Source organism: Astatotilapia calliptera, chromosome 2 (assembly GCF_900246225.1).
Source record: "Astatotilapia calliptera chromosome 2, fAstCal1.2, whole genome shotgun sequence".
NCBI classification, from domain to species: Eukaryota; Metazoa; Chordata; class Actinopteri; order Cichliformes; family Cichlidae; genus Astatotilapia; species Astatotilapia calliptera.
The window spans coordinates 33,929,992-33,946,111 of NC_039303.1; the positions used below are offsets into that span (position 1 = coordinate 33,929,992).

Genomic DNA, 16,120 nt, shown 5'->3' on the forward strand with positions numbered 1-16,120 from the left:
CATGTCTTTAATGTTTTTTTCTGCATAGCAGGAAACCATACTAATGAGAGAAAGAGCGGCAGTGGTTATGAGCCCCTTAGAGGCTTCTTAGATACTCGGTACACCTTTATCTCTGTATGAAAAGAGATAAATGAAAAAGAGGGTTAGATCTGATCTGATTCATTTTATCTGGTTCAAATATATATTTCGTCCTCACACATGCGTATACCCACATAACTGATGATAACGCTCAGCTGAGCTTCGACTGTTGTGGAGGGATTCAGCTGGGATCACAAATACACTCACAGGCCTGCTTTAAACCTGTACATGCTGCTTTGGTATCACACCTTTACAGAAAACAACTTATCATAATGCAAATTATGATTATAAATCTGTGGATCACAAATCACTTGTGTATTATTTAGTGTTGATGCTTTAATTAGTCATCTCTTCGGTAATAAACTGTTTTTGAATCCCACTCTTGATGAGTTGTTGCTGATCTTGCTTTCATAGGTGATGGATTGAAGTTCACATTCGATCTTTCTCTGCCTGGGAAAAGAGCATCGAGAAAGGTCCCCAACTCTCGAAAAGTACGTAACAAATAAAAGTTGTGCTTATTTACTTCCATTTTCACGCCATCTCCAAACTTCGTCATTTCATTACGTAACTTTTCTTATTTGGCCCAATAAATTGTTAAGTGCATTAAAATTTTGTCTAAACCCAAATGGAAGAGTCAGTGCTGTCCATCTGTGGTGTGTTCAGATAGAGGTGATGCACGACTACCAGGAGAGCCGGAGCTGTGTGTCGTACAGTCTGGATGGAGACGACAGCCCAGATCTCTTGAAGCGGTGAGGAGGAAGCATCCGTCCACCCATCTGTCTGTCATCAGTACTGCTCTTGATGCTGTTTACTTAGCTATTCTCTTTGTTCAGTGCTAATGATGTCCTCTATCTCTTTCTACTTTTGCTTGTATATGTTTGTGTCACAGTCATGTAATGAGGGAACTCATAGAAACTGAAAGAATCTATGTGGAAGAGCTGCTGTCAGTGTTACTGGTAAGAAATCATAGTTTCTTTTAATTTAAAGTAAATATGAGATTCTCCTTGTTAAATACTACTAAATGTGTGCACTGTATGTTTACGATCGTTTGAATTCAGATTGAGTCAAATGATTCTTTGTGATTAATAAGTAATGCTGTTTTCATAAACCATATATTTCTTCTGTCATGTTCCTCTAAATAATGCAGGGTTACAGGGCTGAAATGGACAACCCAGCTCTGTCGGGGGTCCTGCCCCCAATACTTCGCAGTAAGAGAGACATTCTCTTTGGAAACATGCCAGAGATTTACAATTTTCACAGCAGGTGAATGATTAAGGACTCATATCCCATTTAGACTTGATAAAACATGAAAAAATAAAGACAAATAATAATGATTAATGAGATCTAGACATATATTTGTTCAATTTACAAGTCAAATATGCTGGGACACAATAATTCTGTTGTAAAAGGCTGTTTTTAACTATAGTGCTTACTGCAGTGTGAGCTGCGAGCTCATGTTTCAGTTATTGTATAAAGGGTAATTTGTAGAATGGTTGTTCTTAGACCGCTTTCTTTGGCTTTTGACATCTATTTTTTGATCTTTTGGACTTTTATGGGAATTCAGAGTTTTCCTTCAGGACCTGGAAGGATGCCTGGAGGCTCCTGAAGCTGTGGGAGCGTGTTTTCTGGAGCGGGTGAGATGATGGGGTTTTTGCAGCTTCTTTTTTATATGTTGATCATTTGTACATAATTTACAGACATATTTTAAGACATGTTCCTTTTTTCCTGTCCCTTCAGAAAGAAAGCTTCCAAATGTACGAAAGCTACTGTCAGAATAAACTACGCTCAGAGGCACTGTGGAGACAATTCTCAGATTGCGGCTTCTTTTTGGTTAGTTGACTTTACATCAAGAAATTCTTAAACTGTTTTGACACAATGTAAAAGATTACTTTAAGTGCCCACTTCATTTATTAGTTCACACAAGCATACAACATAGACCACTGCCGTTTGAAACAATTTTAATACCACCAGTTCAGAATAAATGTGTTTTAAATTGTAGTAAGAATTGAAATGCTATGATGTGTCACTGGCAACATTGCACTGATTGATGTTTTTTTTATCTTCCTTTTGAAGGAGTGTCAAAAAAAGCTGGAGCACAAACTGGGCCTGGATTCCTATCTGTTGAAACCTATCCAGCGCCTCACAAAATACCAGCTGCTGCTGAAGGTTAGAAAGCTAAACCATATTATGCAAATGTATAGAAAGTCAATATATGATTCAAATGTATTTAGAAGTCAATCTGCATGTGAGGTGGGATACTTTTATTTCCACAACACTGGCCTTAAATATGTTCTTCAGATGGTCCAGCACACTTGCTTTATACAAGCTCACACAGAGCTGTCATGTGGGATTATTTTAAATGTGCACTTCATATATCCTAGCATGCAAATACAGCAAACAGCATCTTAAATGCACTCATTATAATTAATAAAAAGATATCATTGAAAATACCTGCTGTAGCAAATGTGCCAATTTGCTGGCGTTCGTTAACTCTTAGTACAGAATCTGCTGAATAGGCTCAGGTCCAACAACACTTACAGTCTTTACCATCCAAATGCACAGCTTTGTGCCATGTTTGTGTGTAAGTTTGCATGCATTTTCTTTTGTGTGTGTATTTACCTACATGTGCTGTGTTTCTGTATTTTCAGGAGCTGATAAAATATAGCACAGACTGTGAGGGCACCTCTGAACTCCAGGGGGCACTAGCAGCCATGCTGGACCTTCTCAAATCAGTCAATGACTCCATGCACCAGATTGCAATCACAGGATATGAGGTGAAGTACATTTTGACTGATAAGAGTGACAATCTATGAATTGCTACATTATAAATAGCCAAAATATATTTGCAACAAAGGTTTATGCATACATCCCCTCCCCTCTACTATACACAGGGTGATATTTGTGAGCTGGGCCGTGTGCTGATGCAGGGATCCTTCAGTGTGTGGATCAGCCATAAAAAGGGCCCCACTCGCATGAAGGAGATGGCTCGTTTCAAGCCAATGCAGCGGCACCTCTTCTTGTACGAGAGAGCTCTACTTTTATGCAAGCGAAGGGAGGAGCATGGAGATGGCTGTGACAAGACCCCTTCATACAGCTTCAAGCATTGCCTCAAGGTTTGTCTAATTTTAAGCAATGCAGTAGTTTTCTGGAAGAGTGGCCACTTCTTTTTAAGGAAAATCAGTGCTTTCTTATGGTTTGATGAGTAGAAATTAGAACATTTTGGTTCACCGCAGGGGTCATGAGAAAATTTCAAATTTCAATTAATCTGACAACACAACAGTTTTCCAGAGCTCTAACCTTCAGTGTGTGGATGCCATAGTGAACTGTGTTAACATACAGTTATTTCCTTGACTGAGTCATGCCTGTTTTTAACACAGGGCCTAAAGATCGCACACATCTTATATTGATTTTTGGCCTTATCTGGATCTCAGGAGAGATTTTTCCAGATTCCCTGAACCTTTCAATGGTATTATGAACTGTAGATGATCAGATATTCAAACTTTTTATGATTTTAAATGAAATGAAAACTTGTTCCATGATTTGTAGATTCAGGTTTTACAGTATGGTGAATATTTGCATTCCTTTACTGCTGAAAACCTCTGCTTCTCTAAGATGCACTTTTTTAAATCACCAGTCATGATGCTGACCAGTTGCCATGGAACTTGTTTAGTTATTTCAGCTGTTTATTTTTGTTGTTTTTACAGACTTTGGCTGTCCTCTCCCAACTTTTTTGTGACACTTTACTGCCATCAAATTCAAAATAAGATAGTATTGTCTTAAAATGGTATGTTTTCTTAGTTTATACATTTGTTATGTTTAAATATGTATGCACTATAGTGTCCACAACATGCAATACATGGTGTACAGAAGGCAAAATTTATATGAGTTTATAGATTTGTAAATTACAATTGAGGAATTCCAGAAATCTAAGGATGAAAATAGAAGAAAATAATTTGAAACAAAGCCAACCTATAGTTTAAAAAAATCACAATACTTTGGATACAAATGGTCTGTCCATGACATCTAATCTGTTCTTTTGTTTTAATAAAAAGTGATGAAATAGATCTGAAGATGCTGAGTTAATATTACTGTCTTTATCGTGAGCTCCTAGCACATGTGCTGCTCACACAACATGTGTGTGTTCCTGTAACACTTCTTTTATTGTGTGTAGATTTGTTGAAGTTGTCACAGTTGGTGTCACACTAACAGCTGCAGCTCTTGATTTATTATTGAGGGTGTGGGAAGGAAGAAGTCACACAGCGGAGGTGTGCGTGTGACCGCAAATGCTTGTGTTGCGACGGGACAGATGTGTTAACATGATGTAACACTGATGTATGATGTGCTGTTTGCCCTGCCAGTCCCAGCTTCGGTGTAAACAGTGTATGTCTCTTGGCAGATGACTGCTGTGGGGATCACAGAAAATGTCAAGGGAGATGTGAAGAAGTTTGAGATCTGGTACAGTGGCAGGGAGGAAGTGTATGTGGTTCAGGTAAGGCAGCATTTTTAAAAACATTTAAATTAAAGCTGTAATGCAAAATCTGTTGGTTTTGCTCGTATTCATTCCCAGTTAGCAAGATATATATGGTTTGGGGATGTTATTCAAACAAAAAAAAAGATATATTATTATTTATTTAAAATATCTATTTAAAGTCATCATATTGTTGCACATATTAATTACAAATAAAGAAGAAATGGTAACGTAGCTGGAGAAAAACACGTTCAGATTTTTTAAAATCCAAATGACTCTTCTTGTTTATTGTTTGTGTTTTTCTTCAGGCTCCTACAGTGGAGGTGAAGATGGCCTGGCTCAATGAGCTCCGTAGAATCCTGACTAACCAGCAGAAGATGCTTAGAGGTCTGAGAGCAACTTAAGTTAATATGGGAAAAAGAATTCTCAGCATAAAGGTTCCCTTTAACCGTCAGAGCTTTGAACTGACTCTCACAGCACTCAGAGAGCAAGAGTTCAGATTCAAAGTTCCACAGTTGGTGGGTTAGCCTTTATGCTCAGTTTCTTCACCCTGCGCTTTTCTTAAAAGAAAGAAATTGAGTTAATAGTCAACTTACAGACTTGGCTCATCTCTCCTTATATGTCTATAATATAGTACCTTTTCCTCACAGATGAAGCATATCAACACGGCCACATCGTTGACCATATGCCACTTTCTCCACCACTCTCTGAGAGGTCAGTGCCTACAGCTGACTATAGACGGTTATTTACACTGTTGTAAGTGCATGACTGTAGGCTGTAGTTGCACAAACACACAAACCTATGCAAAACACGCCCATATGTAGTCAGTGCTAAAACATTTGCATTTGCTGAGTTTTCACATGTGATAGAGCTTGAGTGAATGAGACATTTCACACGGCCCTGGTAGGAGGCTGTGTGTGGCGGTGTATGAAAATGGGCACATGCCCGACTGTGTTCACTGCTGTCTAGTTGCCTATCCCCACTCCTCCCGTCCCCTACCTGCAGGGGCATGCGGCCGTCCAGAGGGGTTCCCAGGGGCTGTCTGCCGGGGCTGGACTTTGTATCGCTGTCAGCTGACGTGTTTCTGTGCCTGCGGTCCCGGAGCCCCCGTCCCCGAAGCCCCCGGCAACGCCCCCGGCCACGTCCCTGCCACTACCCACAGCGCCACTGACCTGCTGTTAACGCTCAGTGGTAAACAGCTTGGCCCAGCCTGGCTTGATTCACCCTGGCATGACCCATGTGGCCCGCCTTAAGGATTAAAAACCCTGGGCTGCTGTGTTTGCAAACTGATCGCCAGCTACACCCACTTTTATAAGCCTCATTCCAGTCCATAATTGATCCCCAAATACTCCTGCCAGCGTCTCAGCAGTTCCATCATAGCTTTCTAATACAGTTTCTAACACAATCTTATTTCTTGCACCTCAGATTTTCTATTTTGCATGTAATTGTAAGGACAAACAGAAGAAGAGTTTAAGTTTCATTCCATTTTTTAATTTCTTCATGACAGCCACTTCTTGAGATGGGCCTCGTTTTTTGAGATCTGATCAAGCATCCGGGAAATTTGCTTTGCTGAAAACTTCTTATTCAGCATCCAATAATAAAGTTGTTAAATCTCTACATTTGGATCTTAATAAATCGAGACCAGATCTTTCCTTGTGCCAGTGGTCTGTAAGTACTACTTCCCACCCTTTACAAAGAGGCTTGCAAATGGCTGCTGTGCTCTGTGTTGTATGGCTGGTGCCTAAGAGGCCATTGGTGTATGAGAAACAACAGGAAAGAGTTGTTCTTAACAGACTCACCTGGGGCAGCATTTACACTTCCCATGTGTTATTACTGTAGAAGTCATAGTCTGACCCCAGTGCATGGTTGAGGATAATGCCTGTCCTGAGTGTTTCTGACTCTGTGCACTATTTGGTCTCATGTTGTTTTGTGTTATTTTCCCAGCAAACAGCAGAGGGCATCAGTGAGTTCAGAGGAGACAGAGTCTGGGAGGAGCAGTCCAGACCCCCAGCCCCACTCCCCGAAACACCAGCACAACCGTAGGAGTGAGTAAAATCTCATCGCTGCGCATTTATGTTATAATCAAGTAGATACTTAGTAACTAAATCACAAAAAAAAATAAAATAAAGGGAATCTTGCAAACTATACCTGCATTGCACACTGTTGTGCCGCTGTTGCTGATTTTCTTCAAAATCGTAAACTAATATAGATATTTGACTTTTCCCCCCTCAGCAGTTCAGGTGTACTTTGATCTGAAGAAACAAGTACATCGAGGATTACAAGGGAAAAAGGTCCATCTACTGAGATTAGCTTTTGATTCCACCTTCTTATTAATTTCCCAGTAAGTGACAAAGGGGTCATTGTGATGTCGACATAGTTACTAAGTATCTACGTGGTGCCTTTTAAGATGTGGTATTTGGAAGAATGTGCTTGCTGATGCCTTTAACAGAAAAAAGTCATGTATGTGTCCCAGGCTGGCCAGGAGCTCCTCACTCCGTAGACATCTGCGAGGGTCTGGAGGAGTGGCCTGGAGGTCGCGACCCCTTCCATCCATCTGACACAGAGGAGGAGGTTTTGGTGCAACTGGTGAGACCAAATGCAACTACAGATACTGTATAAACTAAAATTCTCCCAGCTTTTTTTGTAACCTCTATTATCTAGTTAAATGCCAAAAAAGGAAAGTTGTCTTATCTCTCTTTGAAATTTCCCCACACATATTATGAAACATTTCCCATATTGCTTTTGCCTGTAAGTCATCTTTTACTGCAAAATACCCAACCATACTTATTGTACTTTTTAAGACTATTACTGTTACTTTTTCAGATAATTTTGAACCTTTTTTAAAATCTATTTTGGGGCTGTTGTGCCTGTTATTAATCGCTCTCTTTAATATTTTCTTCTTCATCGTGCCTTTTTTATGCCACACTTTGTAACACCTGCTTTCAGAAGCGACGTATAAATAAATCTGCTTGACAGTTTTCCTTCTCTGTTAGTCTCCAGGCAGATACAGGGTTTTGGCTGACTGTCTCCAAAATGGACCAGACAGCATCATCATCAAACGTGGAGACGTCATCCAACTACAATGTGAAGACAACAGGGGGCGCTGGTGAGTTTTCAGCCACTTTCAGCAAACCCTGTCAATGGGGCTTAGTGATCAGCCGAACTACCAGCGTGTGAATGGATACAGTTATTTTCCTTCCCTCCTGTAAACACTTTCCTCACAATTCTTCATCCTGGTGGAAAGGCTGGTGAAAAATGTGACTCTGCAACAAGAGGGCTTCTTACCAGCTGCCACCCTGCAGCTGATTATAGGAGGCAGCAGGCACGAAAACTCCTCCAGACTAGGGGGTAAAGACGAGACCTAGACTTCCATCTCACAATAATATTGAGTATTTCTTAACTCTGATTCTCTTCTCTAAAAGTCTGTGTATTTTCTCGTAGACCCAGGAAACCTGAAGGTGAGAAAGCTCAGCTCCCCATAGAGAAGAAAGCACATATTGTGATTATATTTACCTTTGGGTGAGAATGAACAGACAGAAAGCAGACTGAGCCATAGCTGTCTCATAACTGATCCTCCCATGCCGTCTTCTTTCATCAACGTTCAGTCATTAAAAAGACAAACATGGAAATCTACACAACAGTTTTTTTTCTATGGCTTTGACTGACAATCTCCTAAACCAGAGTTTTCTGACAGTGAAGGTGTGGAGAGGTACCAGCACAAAGACACTGGAGCTGATGAAACCACTACGGACAATCAACAAGCTACCCCCGGATCTTGTTTGGTCTTCCTCTTTTCTCATTAGTGATAAATATCTCTTCCCTCTGGCGCTCACTTTGCAACACATGCAATCGGGATGCAAGTTTGCTGCTTAAACAATGGGTCATTTCACAGTCTGTGGACTCTTCAATCCTAATACTTGAGGTTAAAGTAACTTTATGGGTTTGTGTGTGTGTGTGAGCTCCTGTCTCAGTATGTGATGAATGGATGCTAACCCAGGATTTGCCTAAAAACCTTTCTTAAAACATATACATGCCACCGCATGCGGTGTCATTTTTAACATTTACTGTTTCTCGGCGTTTCATCTCGTCATTGCATTTTTCTTACATTTTGCTCCTTAAGGCGTCCTCTTCTGTACAGTACGGGAGTTACAATGCCAAATTGTGCCATGCCATAATGCCTTTTTTATTCTTGCTCTTGTAGAGTCTTTTGTATACTGTTTGCAAAATCAAATACTCTGTCCTTGCTTTAAACTGACCTCACAAACATTCAATGGGCACTTTAATATGGTGGAAGAATGATGGAAACTAAAAATCCACCTATTGTTTACCGAATGTGTTCATTGCTCGCTGCTTTACCTCTCTTACTGTGCATTTCCTTGTGTTCTAGATGCTATTGTCTTTGTTTATTCTTCTGTGATGTATGATGAATGTATGAGGGAGGCAGGGAAGACACATGCCTCCTGCATGCAGGAAGCGGTTGACGTGTCAAAGATGGTAATGTAAGGCACAGGCAAATATGATGAAGATTGATGGCAATGTATTCCTCTGTGTGTGCCATAGACAAGTGGGAGGCACATGCCACAGAGCCCTCAAACACTGTCATTTTCATCATGATCTTTTGGGAGCTGTCTTGTCAAATGCAGCAAAGGAAGAAATCCTGAAGCAGAATGAGAGAGAATGATATGCTGCGTGTACTCGGCCATCACAGAGGCAAATTGTTTCTTCCCCAGCATTACAGCTCAGTTAATCTTGGGTTCCTCTTTAAAATGGATCATACAGCCAACATGAAATATACCCTCTGTATTGAACACTTAATTAAATATTGATTGCAGACTTATATGAATTTACCACATCAAATTGAGCCCCCGGTCGGAGGGCTGGCTTTGATACGATGCATTTGATATGGAAATGAATCTAGAAAGCAGAAGGGGCCATTTCCTGTGTTGTTAATTTATTTATTTTACTGTCAAGTCCCAAATGAAATTACATACCCATATTTTTACAGGAGCTATGCTTGATTCTTGTGCAACATCTCCTTTATTTGCTCTATTAGCTTATATGAGAAAAATCACATTGTTTGTTTGTCATTTCAATCCAAAATGCTGCAGAATTTGCACAGATTTCCAGCTCGGGAAGCAAAAATCATGCTTGAGACGTTCTGTCTCTTGATGAGCCATATACCCTACGCTAGTTGCTGAACATTTCTTTCGATAAAAATGCATGGCAACCGAACAATGAGTTGGTTTGTATTATTAAAGTCATCACTCTACACAGGCATTTTTTGTACAGCTTTTCTTATGTAAAGAAAGCCAAATGCAAAAGTATTTGCTGCAATAATATGTTTTTTAAGTGATAAAATAATAGTTGTTTTGACACGGTGATATGGTGGCTCACAACTAAGCCCGGTCTTTGTCATTCACCCTGATTTAATCTATTATTTCTGTCATGTTTCAGTAGCAGCTGTCTTAAATAATAAAACTGCAGAATTTTCTCTTTTTGTTGAGCTTTTGGTCAAATTTAATTTGATGTTTGGCTTTTCAGATTTTCGTTTTATTCATCTTTCTTATCAAATTCATTCACATAACATGTAAGTGATGTTCTGATACGGGCAGATGAACTGGTATTTTCTCTTATATTTATTTGCATAGTATGAAAGGGCATATTAAATCATAGGTCTCAACACTATTTAAGCATATTCATGTATTTCTCTTTACATGTGCATTTTTACAGCTTATTGTGCTTCTGTTGTTGAATTGAATGCTGGAATTTTTGTAGTCTAATAATTTTCACTCCTTTAAAAAAAACGTTGCGCTTTCTTTACAACATCTACAAGCTGTACTCGTATTTATATGAATTCATTTGCATGCCAAATTCTTACAGTTAAAAAGCAGCTTGCAGTTTTCCAACCTGAAGTGGGTTTGAATGCTTCAATACTTTTTATTTTTACGGGTCAGGGTTTTCATAATCAAATGCCATCCTGTGTTTAGTTACCCCCATAACATGGTTTATCCACTTGTAATAAAGAGAGATCCGGGTGTACACACCATATTTCCCTTGTTTTGCACATTCTTCCCCCCAGCTTACGATGCCTGTGAGGAACCATGTATTATGAATGCTGTTTGCGTGAGGGCCTCCACTGTCGCCCTGACAGGCATCTTTGGCCTCATTATAGTATCCTGCACAAAACATGACAGGGGTGATCCTTTGGCTGCTGCTCTGCGTGCACTCTGTGCGATCTGTGAAGGGAACCTCGACTTTCTGCAGCGTCTTGGCCGTGGCTCCAAGGAAGCGTGTTCTGCCCCAGCCACTGACTGTAGCTGGGGATGAATCCTTCACTAAAGCCTCAATGAACGTCATGGGCCCTATGCAGATGGGTCGCACTGCCTTGGAGAAGGTGATGGGGCTTTTGAGATAGAGGAGGCCGATGTCATGGTTGTATAAGCTTAGAGTGGCATTGTAGCGTGGGTGAATGTGCTTCTCCTTCACATCATGATTCTGCTCCGTGCCTTCGTTGATGTTGATGTTATTCTCCCCTATAATCAAAGATATCATATCTTGTTGAATTGTTTTTTAAACTTCACAACACAATGCATGAAATAGAATTTCAAAAGTAGATGAACTTCCTCTCCCAAGTGCAAGAAATTAACTTTTAAAAATCAAAATCTGATTCATAAAACTACACTAGGGCTGCCACCCCACTTATTTTCTTTATTATTATATGTTAATTTATTGATAATTTAATTAACAGCTTAGGGAATGGTAAAAGGCTCCATTAAAAAATAAAAAATAAAGTTATGTTCTGATCACTGGGCCAAGATCCAAAGGTGCTCAGGCTGCTATCACAAAAAAAGAAAAGGATGAAATCTTGTAATCTTGTTGAAACCAGAAACAGGAGAGCCAGTAATCACAAATAGTTAATATTCATTTGTTTTCTGGTAGCTGTTAAGTGGAGTAGATGCAGTAACACTCTAAACAGCGCCATTTTATTGTATGTCAGCCTTACCCACTCTGACGAAGAAGGAGCCTCGTGCCTCTATCAGGCAATGAGCAGCAGTGATAACCCAGTGTTCGCTCAGAATGGATCCCCCACAGAATATATGACCACTGGGATGTGCTACCAAGGCTACCTGAAAAAGAGAGAAGACCTGAGCTGAGAATAAGCCACTACCAGAGTTTCCTTCCTGTATGTACTTCCTGTAGCAAACTGCTTAAATTGCATTGGGTATGTCTGCTTCGTGACATTACAGTACCTGCCATGGGATCTCTCCCGGTAGGACCACTTCACCTCCAACGATACGTTTATAAGGCGTAACTGGCTCCTCAGTGGGGGCCTCAGTGTCACTGTATACCCACAGGGGCAGTTTCTTTCGTCTATTTCTTGTGTCCATAAACGATACTGTGGTAGTGGCTGGAGTTGAGGGAGGGTATGGAGTAGTGTTCGTGTTGGTCAGTGAAGTGGTGTTTGCATTCTCATAGTGGAGCACAGATCTTGTATATACTCCACTCTGTGCTGTCAGGGCAGTTCTGCCACATGGGAATTCAACTGGTGATGTGAGAAAAGAGGATTGATACAAAGTCATTAATATGATATTGAATATAGCAGGAATAAGCTGATACCTTCTGCTTCACAGCTGACACCATCCTGCATCAGCCTGTATCCTCTAGCACAGGAGCATTTTGCTCTAAAGACTCCTAATGAGTCACAGAAGTGCATACAGTCTCCATTGTTCACATCGCATCTTTTTGCTATAGCTGAGGAGAAAAAACAAAACAAAAGCAAAACATAATTAATTCAAAACAACCCTCTTAATGAATATATATACATGTTGTTACCATATCATATAGAAGTGTGTTTTGTAACACAATAATATTTAATATTTTATATAATCACTGAAATAGGTTTCGTATGTTGTTATTCACTTGCTAATACTAAATTTTAAATAAAACCTTTCTAAATGTGCTTTCAGCGCTGTAGGCCACATTCTGAGCACAAATGTGTTCAAAGCAGAAATGAGAATTCATCTTTCTGATGAATCTTTTTAGTTTAGTAACTATTAGTAACTATTCCCCTGAGTTTTGACCTGTTGTGGAGGGAATAAAACTTTAGACATCCACCAACTCTGTAGCCTCATATTTTCTTCCTAACTTCTTTCTTAAAATGCATCTTAAATCAGAACAATAGCTGTGAATTCCTCTCTATAATTTACATCAATAATGGATGTCTAGTGGCTAATTTATAATAGCCAGTATGAACAAATTAAATTTTTGTTTTTATCTTTAAATAGGGATTCACATAGCCATTTCACATAGCTATTTTAAGACAGACCATCTGTTTTGAAAAGTGAAATAAAAATTCAGGTAAATCCAGGTCTGTGGGATGCTGCTTTTAGAATATCTAAAATAGCCAACAACCTAATTTTGGAACCAGAGTGATGCTGAATGCGAGACACTGATTTAATTTAGAAAGAAGAAGAAGACTGAAATGCATCTGCTTGTTTATCCTTTGATCCTTTGATCTGATCACTGCTGATATCAGATTGTCACGAAATGTAGGAAATGTCACTGCAAAACCAATTTTGTTTGATTACAGTTTATATATCCAGTCACATGGCATTCACTCACCAATCTCACAGTTCCTCCCAGTGAAGCCAGATGCACATGTGCAGGTGTAGGAGCCCAGGATGTTTTTACATGACCCCTGGTTCAGGCATGGCCCTGACATACACTGATTATCATCTGAGGAAATCCAAACGCAGAACTTGAAATTAATTTGATATTATATATTACATATATTGATTTATATTATTTTTAAAATTTTATATTATATTATCATTATATATTATACATAAATATTAAAGCAGTAAAAAAGTAATTGGCCCCTTAACCTAATAGCTGCTCAGGGCACCCTTAGAACTACTGTCAAACCTTTGATAAGGTTCTTTGACGTCACTCGGAGGTATTTTGGCTCACTTTTCTTCACAGAATAGTCTTAATTCAGCTATAATGGAGGTTTTTCCCAGCATGAATCGTCCAGGTCCTGAAGCAAAGCAACCCCAGACCATCACGCAACCACCAGCATGTTTAACTGTTTGACTCTTCTTTTTAAGAAATTATGTTTTAGCTTTATGCCAGATGGAGACGCAAACCTTCCAGCTTTTGTCTCATCTGTCCACAGAAGAAAATAAATGGGAGATGAGCTTTTGTGTTGTGTTTTGTCATATTAACCTTGGAACTCTCCCACAGAGGCAGTTTGCACACAGAGGCCTCTTTCTTATTGTTGAACTCTGACCTTAACTGAAGCAAGTGATGTCTGCAGATCTTCAGATGTTGTTCTGGGTTCTTTTGTGACCTCCTGGATGAGTTGCCGATGTGCTCTTGGAGTAATTTTGGTAGGCTGGCCACTCCTGTAAAGGTTCATCTCTGATCCAAGTTTTTCTAATTCTGGATAATGGTTCTCACGGTGCTTTACCAGAGCCCTAAAGCCTTAAAATGACTTTGTAATGCTTTTGAAATGGTTAGATTGTGATGTGTTCTTTTAGCCTACTTCAGCTTGGCAGATAGAGAATTATTGACCTCTGGCAGTCATCAGGCCTGGGTATGCTTAGTGAAATTGAAGCCAGCTTTACAAAATGTGTTTAAAGAGGGGGAAGGAAGACTTCTTCTTCACATAGGGCCAGGTTTAGATAGTATTTTTTCCTCTTAATAAATAAAAATAAAAAAATAAATATTTTCTTTTAATACAAAATGCATTTTGTATTTCTTGGGTTATCTTTGTCTAACATTAAAATTTGTTTGATGTACTGAAACACGTAAGTGTGACAAATATACAAAAATCTAAAAAATCAGGGAGGTGAAAATATTTCATTTCATTTTGCATTTACAGATAAACATGCATAAATATACATAAAGAATATCTAAGAAAAACATGGTAATGTTACAAGATAAAAGACAAACCTTTAGTGTTGAAGTTTTAAAACTAGGAACGATAAGTAGTAATTAGTTAGAATAAAGAAGTTTACCTAAAAAGATGCTCACATTCAATCATTTATTAAGCACACTCTTACCTGTATATCCTGTCCAAAATTCCATCTACAATACAGAGTAAAGTCAGTGATCGGTGCAGCCAGCAAAGCCAAATAAAATCAAAGTAAGTGAATACTCACTGTCTTTTCATCATTCTCGAATGTCTCCCTCGCCTCTTCTAGGTCGCATAATTCCTCTATACACTCTCTCTCCAGGTTTCCCTGCAGAAACTCCTCAAACAGTCCAGTGTTGTAACGTTTGTGTCTGCGCAAAATGCTGTCAGCTGATTGACCGGACAGAAACACTTCATCCGCAGATGGAGCCGGAGCTAGAGTAAACAAAGGAATAAGAAAAAGCTAGTTTGTGTTTATCCACTGGTTCATTTCGTAAGTCAAAAGCAACAACTTCTTAAAGTAAATGCTGCTAAAAAGTCCGCAAAACGAAAATGTACCTAAAGTTAAAGAGCATCACTAAAATGTCACAATACCTCCAGAACCCAGTCGAACATTTAAAAGCAGAAATTGCAGCAAAGACACAGAAATGAGTCCCATTCCAAATTTTTCTGCCATCCTGACAGAAACACTCTCGACTGCTACTCCAAAGTACAATCTGTGTTTGCACATGTGCACCAACAATTAATCGAATGTTTGTTCAGAGAAAAAAAAACAGTCTGTCAGGGAAAAACTAGAGTGTCGACATCCACTGGCACAAAAGACACTGGGTATTTCCTCCTGAATACAAGGATAGTCATTTATTAATGAAAGAACTGTGAGAAATTTAAATGATTACTTACATTAAGGAAACAGGGGTTCTGAAAATGGTGTACTGAAACCAGTCAGCTGCAATGACTTATGTCCTGGTTTTTAACCTTTGCTCCAAGGACAATTTTCAGGCTCCAGCTCTCAGTCATAAGCCTGAGCTAATATTACCTTTGTGCAAAATTATGGCATTTTACCCATTGTTGTGCTAAAATCATGCCACAAGGTTGATTTGTCCATTAATTATTTGTTAGTCAGTCCATTTAAAAACGTGTTATTAACATGTACATGGCATTAAAATCTCTCCCAGTTCGTCTATATACAGTTACGCATAAGCAGTTATTTAATTTGCCTAACAGAGGTAGAAATAAAATCCGTCCAATATTGTGTGCCGTTTTCAGAAACTCGACTTGATGGTGGCCAGACCACAGAAATTAATTTATTAAGTGTACTTCAAACTTTGCGCCACAAGATGGCGTCCACACACCTCAGTAAGGGAGGTAGGCGACAGGGTTTACGACGATACTTCACTGCAGGAGTCTAAGAAACATCATAATACTATACACGTGTGAAGGCCGTATAATGTAAAACATGGAACTAAATCACTGGATTTTTTTTTTGAAAAACAGTTTTAAATGTATTTTTTTTTTAACTCAGTTCTTCAAAATAAATACATAAATAATGCAGTGAAAATAACGGAAAAGAAGAATCTACAGTACTGTACAAAAGTCTCTTGTGCTTCCAATAAGCGAGGCTTGCTTGTAATTTTTTTAAGTGACAAAAACCAAACAAA

General features: G+C 39.1%; 2 protein-coding genes across 4 annotated transcripts in view; one reads left to right on the top strand and one right to left on the bottom strand.

Moving 5' to 3' along the window:
* Positions 1-10,037, top strand: part of LOC113007858 (ATPase phospholipid transporting 11C (ATP11C blood group)) — a 70,296-nt gene extending 60,259 nt beyond the window's left edge. For all 3 annotated transcript variants that reach the window (XM_026144925.1, XM_026144935.1, XM_026144944.1), the window contains 17 exons: positions 493-569; positions 742-827; positions 968-1,034; positions 1,226-1,341; positions 1,643-1,712; positions 1,816-1,908; positions 2,152-2,244; positions 2,727-2,852; positions 2,970-3,191; positions 4,475-4,567; positions 4,855-4,933; positions 5,197-5,260; positions 6,491-6,591; positions 7,020-7,132; positions 7,540-7,652; positions 7,791-7,894; positions 7,988-10,037. In XM_026144925.1, coding sequence (XP_026000710.1) covers positions 493-569; positions 742-827; positions 968-1,034; positions 1,226-1,341; positions 1,643-1,712; positions 1,816-1,908; positions 2,152-2,244; positions 2,727-2,852; positions 2,970-3,191; positions 4,475-4,567; positions 4,855-4,933; positions 5,197-5,260; positions 6,491-6,591; positions 7,020-7,132; positions 7,540-7,652; positions 7,791-7,894; positions 7,988-8,028 — 1,658 coding nt within the window. In that variant the 3' untranslated portion in view covers positions 8,029-10,037. The remainder of the gene's footprint in view (positions 1-492; positions 570-741; positions 828-967; positions 1,035-1,225; positions 1,342-1,642; positions 1,713-1,815; positions 1,909-2,151; positions 2,245-2,726; positions 2,853-2,969; positions 3,192-4,474; positions 4,568-4,854; positions 4,934-5,196; positions 5,261-6,490; positions 6,592-7,019; positions 7,133-7,539; positions 7,653-7,790; positions 7,895-7,987) is intronic.
* A 37-nt stretch (positions 10,038-10,074) lies between these two features.
* On the bottom strand, positions 10,075-15,192 carry f9a (coagulation factor IXa). The gene is made up of 8 exons (XM_026144957.1): positions 15,057-15,192; positions 14,710-14,897; positions 14,611-14,635; positions 13,169-13,282; positions 12,164-12,298; positions 11,797-12,089; positions 11,550-11,673; positions 10,075-11,079 (listed from the first exon to the last, which is right to left on the bottom strand). Exons 1-8 carry the CDS (start codon positions 15,190-15,192, stop codon positions 10,490-10,492), a joined length of 1,605 nt encoding a protein of 534 aa, XP_026000742.1. The 3' UTR covers positions 10,075-10,489.
* Between the last annotated feature and the right edge of the window lie 928 nt (positions 15,193-16,120).

Excerpts from the sequence above, each read along its gene's own strand:
- f9a (XM_026144957.1), bottom strand. The coding sequence starts at position 15,192 with ATGTGCAAACACAGATTGTACTTTGGAGTAGCAGTCGAGAGTGTTTCT. Across the intron at positions 11,674-11,796 it reads CGGGAGAGATCCCATGGCAG|GTAGCCTTGGTAGCACATCC; the intron begins GTACTGTAATGT and ends TCTCTTTTTCAG. Across the intron at positions 11,080-11,549 it reads CTCCTTCTTCGTCAGAGTGG|GGGAGAATAACATCAACATC; the intron begins GTAAGGCTGACA and ends CTTTGATTATAG.